The sequence below is a fragment of the Temnothorax longispinosus genome, chromosome 7, assembly GCF_030848805.1.
Source record: "Temnothorax longispinosus isolate EJ_2023e chromosome 7, Tlon_JGU_v1, whole genome shotgun sequence".
NCBI classification, from domain to species: domain Eukaryota; kingdom Metazoa; phylum Arthropoda; class Insecta; order Hymenoptera; family Formicidae; genus Temnothorax; species Temnothorax longispinosus.
The window spans coordinates 21,472,960-21,491,896 of record NC_092364.1 but is presented as its reverse complement, the minus strand read 5'-3'; the positions used below and the strand labels follow the sequence as shown (position 1 = coordinate 21,491,896).

General features: G+C 36.5%; 1 protein-coding gene and 1 long non-coding RNA gene across 2 annotated transcripts; both read right to left on the bottom strand.

The window, feature by feature from the left end:
* Positions 1-2,754: 2,754 nt before the first annotated feature.
* On the bottom strand, positions 2,755-9,757 carry LOC139817025 (uncharacterized). The gene is given in 7 exon segments (XM_071784836.1): positions 2,755-2,923; positions 4,721-4,878; positions 4,913-5,021; positions 5,023-5,071; positions 5,573-5,628; positions 5,630-5,682; positions 9,575-9,757. Coding segments are annotated over 7 exon segments (777 nt in total).
* A 1,537-nt stretch (positions 9,758-11,294) lies between these two features.
* On the bottom strand, positions 11,295-13,959 carry LOC139816731 (uncharacterized). The gene is made up of 4 exons (XR_011733070.1): positions 13,900-13,959; positions 12,425-12,578; positions 11,926-11,993; positions 11,295-11,439 (listed from the first exon to the last, which is right to left on the bottom strand). It is a non-coding gene; the product is annotated as an uncharacterized lncRNA (long non-coding RNA).
* Positions 13,960-18,937: the final 4,978 nt, after the last annotated feature.

Sequence of the window (18,937 nt, the reverse complement as noted above, 5' to 3'; positions counted from 1 at the left end):
TCTATCTTCTTTCCATTTCGGCTGTTTTCATATCGTACGTAAATTTATCTCGCTATTTCTTTCTTTTTGTTTCACTAAATTTACTGCAATTATCACTCTCTTATTTAATCACTGGATCGTTTGATCTTTTATCAGTTTTAGATCGCTTGTATTAGATCATTATTTATCCATTATATTTGCAAGTACTCGAGAGGGAGCAATCAACTGTTTATTATGTAAAATTCCCTGCGAGGAGCACAGGACGCATTAAATAATTATGTATTTATCTTTTCATTTTCTGCTCCTACTTCGCGATACTTTCTCCGTCTCCAACGAGTTCCTAAGAAACTACCATCTCTGGACATTTTACTCGACGGTAGATTAAATTCATTAACCAGCAAATGAGAGCTGAAGACGTCTCAAAATTCGAGCTGAATGTTAATAATTGCAAGTCATTATGGGGCGCTCCGGCGCTGTTACACGATACTCAGAACCGATGAAGCTTAACGTAGGTCGCCCGGTTCCTCGGTAGTTCTCGTGTTATATTAGATTTCCATATTAATATCGAATTATTACATTGTAACAATCTTTCAACGTGTAAAAATACGTTTGCAGTAGAAACGCAACGGTATTCCCGCGAAATTACGAAGCCATTTTATTTTTATTGACAAATTTTTTAATTAATCTGAAATCGATTTTATGCGTTCTCTATTTAATGTCAAGTAAACTTTGATAAATTTGCAACTTAAAGATTAATACCAAGACATTTATAATTTTGTGAAAGATTAAAGATTCATGACGAATTGTGCTCTCTCTCAACATTTTTTTACAACACGGAAGTTTAGAGTGGTCAAGAAATTCATAGATGGAAAGTGGCTGGGGACTTCGGTGAGGGAATACAGCATGTATACACGTGCAGCTCTTTTATTTATAATAAAAGATAAAGTCATACAAAATAAATGTAAACCGCAGATGTGGCGTCGACGTGGAATACAGGCACGTTGAAAAAGGTAAGGTTCCCTCAGTGACAAACGCGTCACGTTGCGGACGGCCGGACGGCTGACTGCATTATTTACACCCACTTACTGCCGGCCGCCGGTTTTGGTCGTTACACATGTTCGGTACGGTTATCTGAAATGATATACGATGGGCCTTTCGCGTACACGAAGCGTATAGATTATTGAGGCGCGTTCCCCCTATCTTCCCGTATCACTTCCATCGTTGTGGAAAGTAGCATACTGTCCGTCCGATGAAAGTCGGCGTTCCTTTGTCAGCCGTTCTCTGATACCTGCATCTGACAACAAGGTATGATTGAAATATATCGAAACTACGGACTACGGATTTTATAAGAAATTACGTGGATCGAAATATACTGTCAGTTCGCATGTCTTTCCGAGCTTCTTCTCGTAATAACATGTTATTTTAGTCGGATAACTCCCTCGGAAAAAGAACTAGATTGCTTGTGATATAATCTTTCGGTAACAGATATTTTATAGATATAGGAATAAAAACAGATATTATAGGAATAAAAATTAAAATATAAAATTTCATATTAATTTATAATCTTTAACGTGCTGACATAACATATAACATAATGTTACAGATTTGATATTTTAATATTAGATATACTTATTTTTTGCGAAAACATTTATTAAGGGGGAGAGGAAGAAAATTATAAAAATCTTAATTGTATTTTATTTTTAGAAAGTAAACATTCCGAGAAAAATAATAATTTCCATAATTTAGTAATTGAAGACTGCTCAACACCACTTTGTCATATCTTTATTTGCTTTAAACGGAAACAAAAACCATGTGAAACTGTCTGCAACTGCCGCATTATAGACAGATGTTAAACGAAGTATAGTTTAGAAAAGCATTGTTCCAAATTAGAATTACCACACGTAAATGCAAGCTCGTCGTTTATGTGAAAGATAAATGTCCGACTTGTGTACTGCGGCTCGGGAATCTGTGGTCCATGCGAGCGAGCCTTATCGACATACAGATAAATCGAGAAGCATCAAGTTTGCTCAATCGACAATCACCGTACATATATTTTCCCGCGTATAGATTGAAGAAAATATATCCGCAATTTTACGGAAGAACTAAATATCCTTTCGATTAAGGATCGCATCGTCTGACAAATCACAAGCTATTCTACTGATAAAGAGAAACGTAACCGTCAAACAGAATAGATAAATCTTAGTGAACGAAGGTAGAAACTTTAAAAGAAGCGTGATAAACTTCTAAAATATGGAGATTTAAACTAAGAGCTCTTTCAGAGAGAGGATTTTGATTTCACCGAGCAGTAGTATATATATGTCCGTTGCTGCTTTTCGCGAAGGAAACTAATGGCGCGGTCGGATTTGGCCACTGCCACGTCCTTTATCACTGCTACGTAACGTTCACATATTTTGCTGCGAAAGCATGTTGATAGCCGGCTGCCATAATTTAAGTATGCGCCGTGAGTCTCGTGCTCCGCACTGCGACGGATTACACGGATATACACGACAGAGATTGCAGCCGACATTCTTGCAACGCGTAGTTCGACTTCGCGAAGTCACTTTAATGCCGCCGCTTCTGTAGGGATTATTGCGCTTACGCGAAACTTACTTCGTATACCGCCCATATTTTATTTAACCGCTAAATTATCTGTCGCGAGAATAAATAGAACACAGGTCACGCTAGTTTATGCATTGTTGGCAACATTTCTATTTTTATTTTTATTTTTTCGCAAGAGAAATGCGTTATCAGCAGAAATGCATCTTGATAAGCTTCTTATAAGCGGGATTCTCCACTTTTGTCGAATTTATCGGTCAGATTAAAGTAAAGATATTTGCGATTGGCGAAAATACCGAAAAGATCCGGTAATATTACCTTCTCATTATTGTGCTGAATTGCTATTTCCATATCGAATTCTATCCTCAGATAGAAGAAATATGGATTACTTTAAATCCTGCTATATTGCCTAACTTTTTGGCCGCTTTATGTTTTACAAATGCTTTTTAGTACAATTAAATGCGCATACCTGTTAATACTTTAAACACTAATATACAACCATTATAATAATACAAAACATGCAGTTATGTATATTATTGTATTATTTATGATAACAACCGTAATAAACGGTTTTATAGTAAAGATTAAAATTAACATTATCTTTGAAATCTTTGATAGAATGCTAATATAATTGCGACTAATATATTTTGTAATAGAAATTTTTCAATACAGATATGTATAATATAGCTTTCCAATCGAAACAGCTTGCAGCTTGCTGTGTAGATAATTTAGATAAACTCCAAACAATAATTTCGCGAGCTGATCGCGTTTCGTTAAGCGTATTACGAACAAATCATTAATCTCTAAGCTCGATATCGGTCCAACGTTTCACCGATGAAATCTGAATACTCAATAAACATGTTACACTCATTGTTACAGTAATGTAAGCGGAGACGATGATAAATTGACACTGTCTATCATTTTCTAGTCTAGCGATTGAGAACAATTTGCCATTTTCAATGGAATCGTGTTTGCAAGTATCAAAACAGCGTAGACAGGCTACGGCGTAGCCGCTACGCAACCGTTGGCATATAATCCGTATCTGCATATTTATCTCTCTGTAAAAACGGCACGTGAGATAATATGACCGTAAAAAATGTGATTTGCAATATGACAACATAAATTTCAAAAAAATTGCATGCGTAAAGCTGGAAAATAAATTTCGCTCTGCGAGGAAATGTAAATATAATAAAATATTTATGCCCCGTGTTTTATGTATATTTCGCGTTTAAGTAAAAAAGACACTCGAACATGCTCTTGCATCCGTTTAACGGCGAAAAGCCGTTCACATATCGACTGTCTTTTCACTTTGCAATTAGTGCATGCTACGTCATTGACATTTAAACAGCCGATGGATGGATTGCGGTAGCAGAAACTTAGTTTTACTTCTGCATAGCCGGTAAAGTGGTGCTATCAAACGTAACGATTGATTGCCGCAAGCTAATAGCGGTCTGATTGATTGCCGTAATGCTATTCGAGTGTTCGTCGCCGCGTTCTAACGTTGACCACTGTCTGTGTCACTGTCAACATCAATTTTGTATACTTAATATCCCGAAATCGCATAGTAAAATTTCAAGGTATTTTCGATCTTCGATATTCGCGTGGCATTATCGCGATTTGATTTTCCATTCAACATCTAACTGTACACTGGCGGTTTAATCACGCCTTGATTGAATCGACTTACGAATCTATCTTGCAAAATGACTTTTATTAAACGTTTCGAAGATTCTCTCTTTAGTCTTGATCTACTTTTATTACCTGACTAAAGGCTCAGGGTCAGGTTTGGCATGGTAATATTCAGATTATTTTTGTGTTTCCGTTATATACTTCTTTGTAAAACAGAGATTCTTTTTCCATTTCCGACAGCATATATACATTGAGTAGAAACGAAAAAAAAACACGTTTATAGACTTATTTACATTGCCTCTGCAGAGATATCGAGTTTCATCAAAATCTGTGGGCTGTGGTTTGTAAATATTTCGTACAGCATTTCCCATCGTATGGACTATCGGCGCGTATTTTTCGAGCAATATCCTTTTTACAAATAGCAGTTTGTATCAATGACGTCGCAATGTCTCGGACGACGGTATTGAGACGGTCGGTCTCATTGCGAACGTCTTCGGCGTCGTTTCCGGATTGCGTCGCGTCTGGTTTTGTAGGCAGAAACGCGATGGCATTCGGTTACGCAATGGGAGATTCAGTCCCCGTTTCGTCTGTCACCACCTCGGTGAAGGGCTCGACTACTTTAGATTGATCATTCGATAATGCTATCGGCACTCCGGCGGTATCCCGCCCAAGTGCATCCGTCGTTCGGGGATCAATCCGGTTCGACAACGGCGCGGCGTTACCGCTGCAGGCGCCGCCGGTGCAGACATATCGTCCCTTCTGTCGAGTGAGCGACGGCGCGGGCGCTTTCAGCTTGCCTCATTGAATATTGAGCAGACTGCGAATCCGTCGCATCCACCGACGATTCGCTGTCGCCCGTGAATTTTCGCCGTGGTCATCACCTTTCTGCCGGCGATTTCCTTCGCGGCCCGTGAAAGAACGAAAATCGCGATAACGGTAATATGGATTGTACGGCAATCCTAATAAATAATGCAGCGATGCGAAACTGACGAACAGAAAGAACGGCGGAACTAAAATGCCATGTAACGCGATGTAAGACTGTAAGATAAATTATATTATAACGAGGCTGAAAGTAACTTTTCCTTAGAACTTTATTCTACCGTGTGCTAGACATTATATCATATTGCCGTGATGCTTGATTTTTATTTATTTCCACGTTATTATTGTTCGTATAATTTAATATTACGTTTCTTCAAAGCATTAATCTTTTCGTTTCGCCTTTTCCGCCAGCAAGTGCGGCAAAACTAAGTAATATAATCCGATATCTCTGAGAAAATTTCTGTATCCCCATAATGAGCGAGCAATAAAGAACTGTGCTTACCGAAATAGATCTCCCCTTACATCATAAGATGAAAAGAAAATATTTTATGAGATAGCTACTTGATTAGCCGTATACCTTATAGTGCCTTATATATACAGATCTCTTTCCAATACTTGTAATGAGATCTGTATAAGGTGGCCTGATGTAAAATTCTTCAAGAGCTCGATCCTTTTCACCTTGTCCGTTCGTACATCAAGAACCTGTGCGAATCAAACGATCGTCTTATTTCAATCGACCTGTCTAAAGTACAAAATTAATCAAATAAGTACATTTGCTCATATAATGATCCCAGTGAATAATGTTATACACGATAGAATCAGAAATGTAATGGTATATTATAATTCAGTGCAATCTAATTTATCCTCGAAATTGTCTTTTCGGCTGTCGTGGTTTTGTTCGTCTAAAAAGCGTCACGCTGATGCCGAAAAATCACCGCGTCATATCGGAACAAAGTAAAGGCGAGCGAGTGACTAGAGAGCCCTTCGAGCATCCTTCTGTGAGACGCGCCGCGCCGCCGGGTTACGTTGCTGCATGAGAATTGCGTGAACGCGATCCCTCGGATAAAGCTACCCAAATCGTTTCCGTTTGATCCACCTCAAACGCTGCCACCTTGCTCTTATTGGCCTAGCCGCCGCCGCGGTCTCCTTTGCCGTTTCGCTTGCGGCTGCCGTCACCGCCGTGGTCTCATCTCCTGCATCTCGACCTGTCCTCCCTTCAACAAAAGCCAATATTCCTGCAGACAATGCTGAAGGTCCCATTGTATAGATATTGCCGTACACCCGACTCGCACAGGTGAAATGAAATACGCCGCGAAACGTCACATGCAATCCGTCCGTCAGGTGGTGCGCCAGATTAAGCGCAGCAGCTATACGAACGGATCTGTAGGCGAACTGATGAATATGAAGTTTCGGGATCCCAACCATGTCAGGCTTCGCGCAATAATGCGTTTCAAGAATGTTTCAGTTGCAGCGTGAGATGTAATGACGTCTGCAGATTCTACCAAAAATTGTCAACTTGAATTTAAGGCGAGTAACCGCTTTAAGTCCGTGGGAAAAGCGTTACATTTTTACAATTTACTTCGCTTTATCAAGACTCCCCGGAATCTCCAATTTTTAATTTCGGTCGTTTTTAAATTAATATTTCCGTTCCACTTTCTTTGGTCAAATAACGTTTGTCTCTGTACATAAATAGACGGAAAAGGGACGAAGTCAGATATGCTTTGTCCTTTCTCAGTCATTTTACTTCAAGCTGTGAAACTCATTATCTATTCCCGGCACAGCAGGACTACATGAAAAGACTGACGAAATAATCTCGTGGTTTCACACGTATTTCAAAGAGATTTACCAGCGCTCACGGTATCTGTTCTGCTGCGAGTTGCTGTGACATGGATGACCTTTCATTCACGCTTGTCTCAACTGTCGTTGCTTCTGGGTGATCCGTCAGCTCGTTTCTTCAACGATACTTCCATTTTTTATGAAACGTCGTTAGGCGGTGGTTGATAATTTCGGCTTCTTCGAGAGCAGTGACAAGATTTTCTTTTGGTAATTGAAAGCCATAAATTTTTGTTGTAATATCTAATATTACAATAAAAGAGTTTGTTTAATCAAGATACATTCTTTGGATCAGATTTTTTAGAAATCAAAATGCGGCATTAACTTGACGCATCTATTCTTGCTGTAATATTTAATATTTATTGAAAAAGAACGTCTTATTTTGAAAATAACGCTTTTAATAACAATCGCAATCTTGACTAAACACGCGCAAGTATTTGCGTCACATTTTAGTCGGCTTTCAAATACAAAACTTTGATATTTCATTAAACACATAAAATCTCATCATATACACATTAGCCGGCTACCACATACTCCGCCTGGAAATCCCCTCTGTAAAGCCACGTAAAATCTATTTAGTATAACATGAAAGCCGTGAATGCGTGTGTGACTTATGGCGTTGGAAACAATGTACGCGGCTTTGGATTACGTTAAAAATATCAAATTTTTTAACCTAATAATCGCATCACATTACACGCGCCAGGAATTCGGTTAAACGTAATTTTGTCTTGTTAGTTCTTCTTATATATATGTATGTATACATAACTTTAAACGTTTTAAATCTTTACTACGATTATTTATTGCGATTTTGACATATAGTAAAGGTGCATAATATTGTATACAAATATCTTTGTGTAGTTAAGAAATTATGAGATATTCTTTTCCTCTTCCGCCGACATCACATTATTAAGGAATTTGATGTTTATCTACCTACGAAACGAAAGATAAGCAATTCTGCCTTAAAGGTCATGAATTCTCAAATAGCAGATTTGGAGAGAAACGAAGCGAATAAATGGTACTTGGAATATTATCGTCCCTCGAAGAAATATTTGTAAAGAATAAACGAAATATTGTTAGAGTTTGCATTATGTTAATCCCCGAAGAAATCAATGTTAAGTCACAGAATGCAGATCAGTAGACATTAAAATATAACATACTGCATTTTTAACAATTGCATGGTTTATACACTTTCGCAAACAACGTCTTCAAATATTGGCAGCAAATATCGTTCCTATATCAAATATCATTTTTGACCTAAATCTTCAAATACATCAGCGTTTCTTTTCTTAGAATTGCACCGCAATTCGCGGATTAATAACTCTTTTTATTTTTACACTTAAGTCATTTGTAGCTGTACGCATTTTGGACCATGGCCATAAATATGTCGTCCTTAATGAATTGGCCGATTATCGTCGAATTTATCAGATTCTGTCGGATTGGTCGTTCGAAGGATCGTATAAGATATACTGCTCTCTAAAAATCCGTCGTTTGTACACACACAGTGTGTGTAACGATTGCAAGAAAAACTTCGACGCAAGAGATTAATTGAGGATAAGCTCGATTTTTATTATATGTACGTTGAAAGAAGACATGCAATATCTAGAATAATCTATGATTTAGCATCACGAGATATTGCCTTTTACAAATCCTAAAATTGACGGTCAGCGTTATTGAAACAATAAACGGAAATTTCAAATGATTCAATGCCCAAAGCCCTGTTCCGTAATTCAATAGAAAATTACAATGTGAAACTGTACCAGATACTAGTCACAATACCATTTAATTAGGATAAGTATTAAATTTCGGTGATAATTTAGCATGATCTCGATGGCGTAATCATAATATGAATTACTTTCATTGCGCGTTTTCATATAAAAAACGTATTAAAAATATATTTAATTTTTTTTATTATAAAACAGCGTAAAAGTACTCGATAACTATTTATAATTACGTTTTTTATATTCATACTTCTTTATCAAAATTAGCTAATTTGAATCCAATGTGTTTTATTCCGTCAATAGGCATTCTATGTATATGTATCGTTCATATTTGATTCATTTTTCTCTGCTGCATGGAGAACTCTCAAGTTTAGCCGATTTCAAAATGAGAAAGCAATGAGCGTTGTTGAGATTCAGAGTATTATTCTTTAAGGCTTGTATACGGTCAAATGATTTAAACGCAACGTGCTATGCACTCATGTGACGGGGCATGATGCATGGTGCATGCGGAATCTCTCGTAAACCATAAAATAATATGCCCGACACGGTCAACTTCCATATATTGCGCTACATACATTTTCTTATTACACGGTTGTCTGGTTATATCAACACACACATTACAACAATATCTAAGATACACGAAAAGTATAATGTATTCAGGACAAGGAAGGCTATTAGACCTAACTTCTCGAATATCGCGTAAAAAGTTTTCTTAACGAAAAATTAGTCTAACAATAAAACTTCGCCAGACCGACTATTTGAGTTGTTAATACTGAGAATCAAAGTTTCGGACGTTGTAAGCTTTGAAAGTATAAATGGTACAAAAAAAAACATTACTTTTTGATTAATTTTTCCATAGGGTCCTGTTTCATCGGAGATTTAAATTGACTCCAGGTAACTAAACTATCGATCCGTTAATGCAGCGTAATGGTATTAGAATTACTCGGGTTCCGGTATTATAGGAACAATCCGGCTAATGTAAAGCGCAACGTTCGATACATCCCCCGCAAGTATCGACGTAGCGAAATACCATTGCTACTTACAACGGATTCAATCTTCGTGCCTTCCGGGACGTCGTTCGCGGCCATTTGCGGAGGCTCGGCTATCCTCACAATCAGATCAATGCAGCCGTTTGTGCCACTCGTCGGCTCCACCTCGCCGACGCTGGTAAGCCAAACCATCCAAACCCACAGCTTTTCCGATGGCACGGCATAGAGACGTTTCATCGACCGCGCGACTTCTCTGTCATTACTTTGTATCTGATAAAGTCAAAGTTTCACCGTCTATCCACAGCCGAGTGGGAACAATAACGCGGAGGCGGCGCGATGATATCGACACTCGTAAACGGGATATGATGCACAATTGTCGCGGATATTAGGTGATTTTCCTCTTTCCTGCAATGATCGCTTTCACGTTGCATATACACCGCGATTATGTGAATGGATGCACATACATGAACTGATATAATAGCGGTCGAACCTTTACGTATGATAATCACGGCACAATACCGACTTAATAGCGTATTTTGAAGATTAATTAAAGTCCAGATCTTGATACAAAAATGTTGAGAACTTAATTAATACCTTTTTTTCAGCAATCAAAATTGACTAGTAAAATTACTTATAATTGCACTTATATGTCTACTTACGCAATTATAAATTTGATTTATTTAAGATCCAAGAAGAATTATTTTAACATCGTAATAAAGTTTCCGATGATTTTCTACATTTGTTTACTAATAGGCAAGTACATTTTTCTTTAAAGAACAAGTATTTTGCATTTTAGTAATCTCATTTAAATACTAACAAGCTCGGTTGTTACAAAGTATTGAACGTAGATACGGCACGTGTCATTATACATATTTGGAAAACAACACAAAACGAAACGAGCGAGAGGAAATGCAACGAGACTTGATTTTGCCACAGTGCACATTTATGTTACAAATTCCGCAAAACCGCGTTGGGGGCTTCTCGGCGCTCGCATTTTTTTCGCTGTCGCAATGACGGAAATAAACAATGATCGCACGTAGCGAGCGGACCGGACAGGAAATTGGATCGCGGTATATATACGGTTATGGAAAAAGAGAACCGCATTTGTGTCGGGTATGAGTGCAACTTTACGCACGATTCGATTTTTACAAAATAGTGAATACATCGCGGGGCTGATGTGAAACCATTGTGCAATCGCGAAAAAAAGAGATCTTGTAAGTAGACAAGAGATGGAAAGGCCAATACGCGGCGAGTTTCCTGTTTTTCGAGCGGTCTCGATTTGCGTCATTCAACCTACACCTTGGACTAAAATTACCGATCAGCAATCATCAAACTATTTCGAGATGAGATTCATGGATTACGCGTAAACGGTCAGAATTTTTTATTTATATATTTCGTATATCATATCGTGTCGTGATGTCATGAAATGCCTTGAAGAAGTGACGTGTTTTTAGAATTAAAGGATGTTAAAAATATTTATCATCCTTAAAAAATTATAAGCATAGAGACTGCCAAGATTACAAAAATACGTTTTATTTTTATTCCATGTCAAATAAAAATTTTCCTTATTATTTTTATTTAAAAAATAACGCTTTAGTAAAAATTAAAACTTAATTTATATATTCTAAAAATAATTATTATTTAGGAGCAACAAATTTTCCATATTTTGAATCGTATAATAATAACAATAAAACAGAGAATTTTTTTCGCTATATATTTACTGCTGTGGTCAGTAAACCGTGAAGTAGTCTAACCAAGTTAAAAGTGCACGAAGTGGGTAATAATTAAATATATTTCAGAGAAGTACATGAAAGTATACGGACGTGTATTGTCAGTCGGAAAAATTGTCTTATTCGCCAAGTTCCGTGAATGTTCCAGCTCTTTTAACAATGGCAATTGAACATCTCTCTTCTCTTTCTCTATAAAACAAAAACAATTTATTACAGATATTCTGTGCATATTATGTATAATAAATTTATGTTTAATAATTTATAAATATTAAAATATACCGCACTATGCGTCACGCGTTTCTTTCAAATACATAAAAATATCAAAGTTCTTAAAATATATGTAACGCCAACATTTATATATACAAATTCTATAAGCAAATTTTAAAATATCAAATCAAAATATCAATAGCGTTATTGTACGGAATTATTACCGTTATATATTATATTACATTGCACTATTTTCCATTATTAGAAACCTCGTGACACAGGATAAATTTTAATAACTACTGAATGAAACATTTCGAGAACCATTAAAGACGAATTTAATTCACAAGATTGCTGCACGACGTCAGTAAAATTAAAGCTAGAACCGTTTCCATTTTACGAATCATACTCGAATCTATTGTTACCGAAAATTTCCACAATCGGCATTGTTGTATTGTACATCCTACATACCGAACAGCCAATAATCACTAATCCGCCCAGCTTAAGCAGCCTATAACCATTAATGCGGACCAGTAATCCTGAAACAATTAACCACCTGCTAGGTATTAGCCAACCCTTACATTGCCCTATAACGTCGTGACCCCCATTTTAGCAACTAAATGTCATGAACTGCACAACAGTAACTGCAAAATTACGAAATAAAACAGAAATTTATTCAGAAAATTGTACGTGATACTATTATGATGTATTATATTATATATATTTATATATTATTATAAAATATATACTGTTGACAAAATAATTTATTTTCTAAATAAATAATTTTCGTAGAAATCTATTATATATTGAACACATTGGTTGAATTGTATATATTTCGTAACGAATGCGAAAATATTTTACCACAGTGACAGTGAAACAATACGGATTGTTTGTATCTACGGGTCATCTAGGTACATTATGTATTCCCTAAAACAGGCCGATGCTATTCAAATCATTCGTAACGTATCACCTGACGCACGCTCGCGATGTCAACTGCGGCAGAATTAACGGGCCATACAATGACGTTTTCCAATGACAGAGGTATTCACTAGCAAATGCCTATGGTGATGAATTTTAGTTCAATTCGCGTTGCAGTGGTGAACAATGGATGCCAGATAAGGTCGCTAAAATGCATGGAGCGATAGGTATAAATTATCCTTTCCACGCATATGAATATGAATGCGCGGCATGGATTTTACATTATAAAATTTCAGAGGCCCGCCAATGAAAATCGAAGGTCGATGATGTCTGAGAGTCGCGCCTGTAACGGTTAAATTTCCCATTAATAATGAGTGGCGAACATGTTCATTGAGTTAATAAGTTACGAGTTTACTCAATTGCGAGTAAAATAATTAGGCGGTCGAGTGATTAGCGTTCAAATAATTATTATATTATACAAGGTGTTACACATCATTGATATTAAAATACGCGCAAATTCCCCGTAAGAACTGTCTTTTTAATTACATTGGGCGTTTAATTACGTTTGAAATAACAGCAGTTTAATTACGTTTATCATTTAGAGACAATGGAACATTATATTTTAGTCGTAAGCTACAGTAATTGGACATTGCATTTATAATTATAATGTTCACGGATGAAACAATAAATTTAATGCAATTAAATAAAACATGATAAATAATTATCATGTGTTTTATATAATCGCGCGGATTGAATTCATCGCTGTTAGTTATTTGTTATTGTAACAATATTCAAGTATTTAGAGAAAATCATATACGCATTATTGTTAATAGATCCTTTGATTCAACGAATAATGAAATAAATATTCGATAATTAGAAACATTAATAATTAATCCGATATACGTAACTGATAGGTCACGCCGTCGTTAATACGTTTAAAATATCGTATGTTCCGATATATCATTTCACGCAGTCTAGATAACAATTCTGTATCTCGTCACAGTTATTTATATATAAATTGACTTGGCTATTTATATAAAAATTCCACTCGGTAAACTCCGACAATCCAATAATATTATTTTATCATAATAAAATGATATTACCAATTTTAATACACGACGGTTTTATAAAATGATTTTCCATATGCAGCCGCTGAAGAGAATACTGAATTATTATTTTTAGAAAAATAATATCAGAGAAAAAGAGAAAAATCCTATTCTTTTATTAGTAGTGTAATTAAAAAATGCGATTATATTTCGCGGAAAAATAACGAGGCAGAAAATTGTTGTCTATGAAATTATTTAATAACTATAAGGTTTTCTTTTGTAATCAATTTCTCGTGTGCAAACGCGATTTACCGCTGGCATGAATCTACATGTCAAAAGTTTCGCAGCAAAAGTGGAAGTTGTGAGCCGTCGCGTCGCATCGCGTCAGTATGAAATTAAGTCTGTCTCTTATGAATATCCCGTGGACGATAGCGGAGATGAGACATGTAGAACCGTAATAATTGTTAATTCCCGTACATACCCTACATGGTGACACTGCGCGGCAATAAACAGTTTGATAAGTGGCACGGACGGGCCATTCCTGACGCGACATTCGGCTATAAATTAGATCGAGATATATTTTCCATCAAGTAGGAGTCGCGCCGGCGGCGAAACGTTTCTGTCGTACATTCGTTACAGTTATAAATAACCCGTGGGCGATAGTAAAAATAGCAGCCAGGAACGTAACGCACAGGGCCCTGAGTAGCGCTTGTTGTGAGCGTGAAATAGGTTGCGAACGTAATGGGACCGGAAGAAAATAAAATTTTTGTGCAATAACATTTTAATTTTGAGTGACGATACGAATTAACATAAGGAGAGGATTGTGTGATGTGTATAAAAGTATTTCAATTTATAAAATTTTATTTATAAAACAGTTCATGCAGAATGCTGTATCTGTTGTATCAGTATAATAATATGTTTTTATTTCAATCATATTTCATATATTTATTTGTGATCATACTAATAATACAATCAGCTTGGTTAACTAACATAAACACACAAGTGGAGGAATTCAATACACATTATAAAAATAGTCCATTTTAATCGACGACAATTATCATGCGCTATAAGTCATCCAGATAATGTAACGTAATTCGAAGAGCTACGGCAGGAAACACCTGTTTGACCAGCTGTGTACAGGCGCATTGTTAGTTCGACGAGCCCTTTGTTTGGGCTCATGTAGCTATTTACGTTAAGCGGTTGCTAGGGATATAGATCTCCGTACAATGTCCATTGTATACTGTGACCGACGGCGAACTTCAAAATTCGGCCTACAAGTCTATCGCGCCGTCCATGCTTCACGATCGAACAAGCTTGATTACCAATCGACTTTATTCACTCAAACGATCGAGAGTATAAAAATCGCAAAAATAAGTGATGTCCAATCGAATTTTCATTAAATAACTGAAAGTCGACTGTATAATTATAGTTTCATAATTTTATGTCAAACTGGAGCTATATTAAATATGCAGGAAGCGTATCTCTTAGCGTAACTAACTTACCAAGATTTCTGTGCCAAAAAAAGATACAGTTATCTCACGACAAAATTAATTATAATAAATTGCTAATTATTTTTAATTATAATAAATTATTATTTGTGGTTGATAAAGAATATTGGTATAGTTTTACAAGTTATATTTTTATGTGGAAAAAAGATGTAAAAACTGAAGCTATATATTAGAAGATCAAGAGAGCTTTATACATGTTTATAAATATAATTTAGAGCGACAATTTCGATTCACGTAAGACTTCGTCGCGACCTCAGCGTATTTTTCATCCCGATCGATGTTCGAGCTGACGAAATTTCATCAAGATTGATGTTGAATACTGTATAAATTTCACTTGCAAAACACCGAGAAATTGTCCCGCAGGTATGCTCCCAAGGTCGCTGTCGTCGAATAGATTAAATGATCACGTGAAAGACATTAATATCCTCAGTAAACAGTAACTTCGCCAAAATCTTCTAAAGATTATTTCCGACAAGCCTATCGATGCTTGATATATTTAATATCAACAATTTAATATCAACAAATTCTTTATGTAAAAAGAGTTAATGTGCGATTAAAATACACAACTAAATGAAGATTTAAACGCCTTGACTTATAATTATGTATTTGCGATCTTACAGATAAGGAATACATAAGATGGTTGCATCGCAATTTGCATTTTGTCATTTAAACGACTTCGTCGACAGTATTATTGACCCGCGTTTCTCGCCTCGTCTTTGATATATGAGCCGAAGTCTCGTTTCGTTCGCGCCAATTCGCGGCAGCCTGAGATTACAAGACGAACAGTCGAACCGTATCAAACAGCAGTCTGTCGCGAGAATGCCAGTGCATTTTAGAAAGAGAACGAACGTTTGATTGAATGAGTGACTGACTGGCTGACTGACTACGGGATTTCGCTTGCGCAACAATGCGCAACGACATTGCGTTTGATGTATAGGCAAAGAAGCCGAGTGAGTCTCATGGAAAATAGCATTGCCGCTATCGTGGAACTTTTACAGCCGCAACGTAAAAAGAAAAATCGCCACTGCAGTTTCGCTTGCGGATATGTACGAATGCAAGCAACGCGTACACGCGCGTGCACACACATATACTCATACACACACATACACGCACATGAACAAACGCGTCGTGGAATATGTCCTGATGAGCAAACTAGATCCTCTTGGCAAACAGATAAATCGCCATTGCGCTTTCGCGATAAGGTCCTCTCGCAGCGTTGCAGCGGCACAATGTTGCATGTTGCGAATTCTCATTTCTCCTCCGTTGCCTCGCTTTATCATTTGTCCTTCTCTTTCGATTTGTATTTTTCCTTCACAAAAATATTTTATGAGTCGAAACTGTATCGAGATGGATAATGGAAATTTTTGCGAACGATCTTGAAATTTCTCCGTAATTGTATTGATAATTGAAAGTACTTTTATATGTAGATGTATTGTATACCTATGTGTATTAATTAAATTTTTAACGGTAAATCGTCAATTTTACGTGATTAAATTTCAACTTAATTTTAATTTTAAAAGCTTTAATTTTTATCTCATGAAATAATTCTTTTTTGGGATTTCGTATATAAGGATCTATCCAGTATTTCGGCTTGAATTTTCCTAAGGAATTTGTCATTGACGAATAATCCGGTAATTCCTGGGCCGACTTGTGTGCCGCATCAAGTTCCGGAATTCAATTAAACGGGCCAAGATTCGAATCCCAGCTGTCGTCTTTGATTTTTCCAAGAGATATCTATGCTACCGCCGTCTGGGCCGCTGGTTTGGAATCCACTTAAAGCGGAAGTGGAGTTTCTGGGTTAATCTTACTGGCCAAGGCGAGAGTAAAGTATTCCACACACGTTCGCGTTTCTATATAAAAATGCAGAATCAGATTTATATGCACACGGTACGAGGTCAAGAGCGTGAATTTACAAAACCGAGTGCGCGCGTTGTACCTTGCGGAAAGAGCACACCGTTCCTCTTTATTGCACAATATGATCTTTCGTTTAATCTTGTGAGTCCCTCGACGCAATACATTGGGGACGAAAGGGCGGTGTAACGGGAAGACATTGGAGGAAGTCACCGAGTGTCAGTGACAATAGATAGAGGAGAACCATATCGCGTGACAGTCTGGCGAGGCATCGAGCCCGTCATGCCAGACTCGGTTATTACTACTTAGAGGATAGAGGGGATTATTGGTACCGTTTAGTTAGAAGAGTTATTGCTTGAGTAGAAGATTTATCGCGTCAAGTCTATATACTATAATTGTTGGCTGAGCGAAAGATGTCTAATTATTCGTTGCATGAAATTAGACAATATTATGTAACAAATAAATTTGTAAAAATAACAGAAATAATTGAAAAAAATAGCCAACGTGGAAAAGCGATTATTAAAACTAATATATAATTAACGAATATGAATATATATCTGATCATAGAATCTGAAATACGCATTGTTTAAATTATACATGAGAGAAATTTATTATATGTTTTTATTAAAAATTTTTATTTGTAGAAAATATTTAATTACATGACACGTTGATATTATTAAATTATGTTGCAAACTTTCTTGGCAATATCTTGTTATACATTTCCAATTATTATATATCGCTTGCAATTATAATTATCTGAAATTTGGATCTTGTGTTGAAACTTTGAAGATCACACTAACATTTAGTCTTTTGCAAGTGATATTTATTTCGTTTCTCTTCTGATGATATGCACTCGCTATTCGTTTCCCTTTATTACTCTCTTACCATTTATTGTGTGCGTGAGAATATTTTATCGCAAATATTCCGACAGAAGATTTTCGGATACGACGTGGTAATCGTTATCGATGATCGCATTATATTAAACGGAGAAATGTAGATTTCACGGAATAGGACTGTCCCGACCGAGATAACCTGTGGAATAATAATCACAATTTCACTTGCGCCGCAAAAGTTCAGCGATCCGCTTCGTCGGACCGACGCTTTTCGTAAATGGTGCGTCTTTATTGGCCACATAACGATCCGTAAAGTAATTCTCCGCACGTAATTACCCGTTGGTGCAAACTATATAAAGATGAGTCACCGTTTTTCTTCTCTCTTTCTCCCCCCCCCCCCTCTCTCTCTCTCTTTCTCTCTCTCTCTCTCTCTCTCTCTCTCTCTCTCTCTCTCTCTCTCTCTTTCACGGAAGGAATTCCGTGTTCTACTCTTGCTATCATTTATTATCGCCGGGCTTTTGAAAGGATAGGAAGCCATAAATGGGGATGTAAGGGTCGTTACGTCGAGCAACCTGCAGCCCGTACGTAACGCGCCGGCATCTACTTTGTCATCTTTTAAAGTCCGTCGTTCTCTCTGGGCTCGGTAACGGGTCACATACTTTAACGAGATCTCTTTTAACACATCATCCGTATTTGGAAGTGGAAGCGGCCCCGATACGCGAACACAGAAAGAATCATTCTCTTTTCGCCTGAAAATGACACTATACCAGTTAATCAGTATAATTTAGCATTTCCGTTTATTTTTAACAAGCGCGACCTTATTTGCTACTTTAATAAAACTATCCACAGGCACATCTCGACAATCTCACTTTGTACAAGATTTAGTTAACGTAATTGCGAATGTAAATAAATGTTGTTTTATTTGAAATTGCTCGATTTTGATAAAAATTTATTTATATGAATTATAATGATCTGTAGGTGCAGATACTGATTAATAATTAATTTTTTTTCCTCCCAAAAAAGAAATTTTGTATATGGATAATCATTTAACGTATCGTAAATAAAATTAGTTATGAGTAATTAACGGATTTTTAAATATCGCTGTTTTTTACTACTGAATAACATCCGGTTTTTATATATTGCAATTTAGTAACTTCATGTTACGTTTCACAACATCATTGCCGCGCAAAAAGCGGTAAACACAAATGGAAATGTTTTTACAAGAATCCATGCTATATAGTTTGTTTAAAAATTTAAGGCTTGTTTTTTCCCGAGGGAATATGCGGAATTTTTTTAATTCCCATAAAATAAACAGTCTTATCGCGCG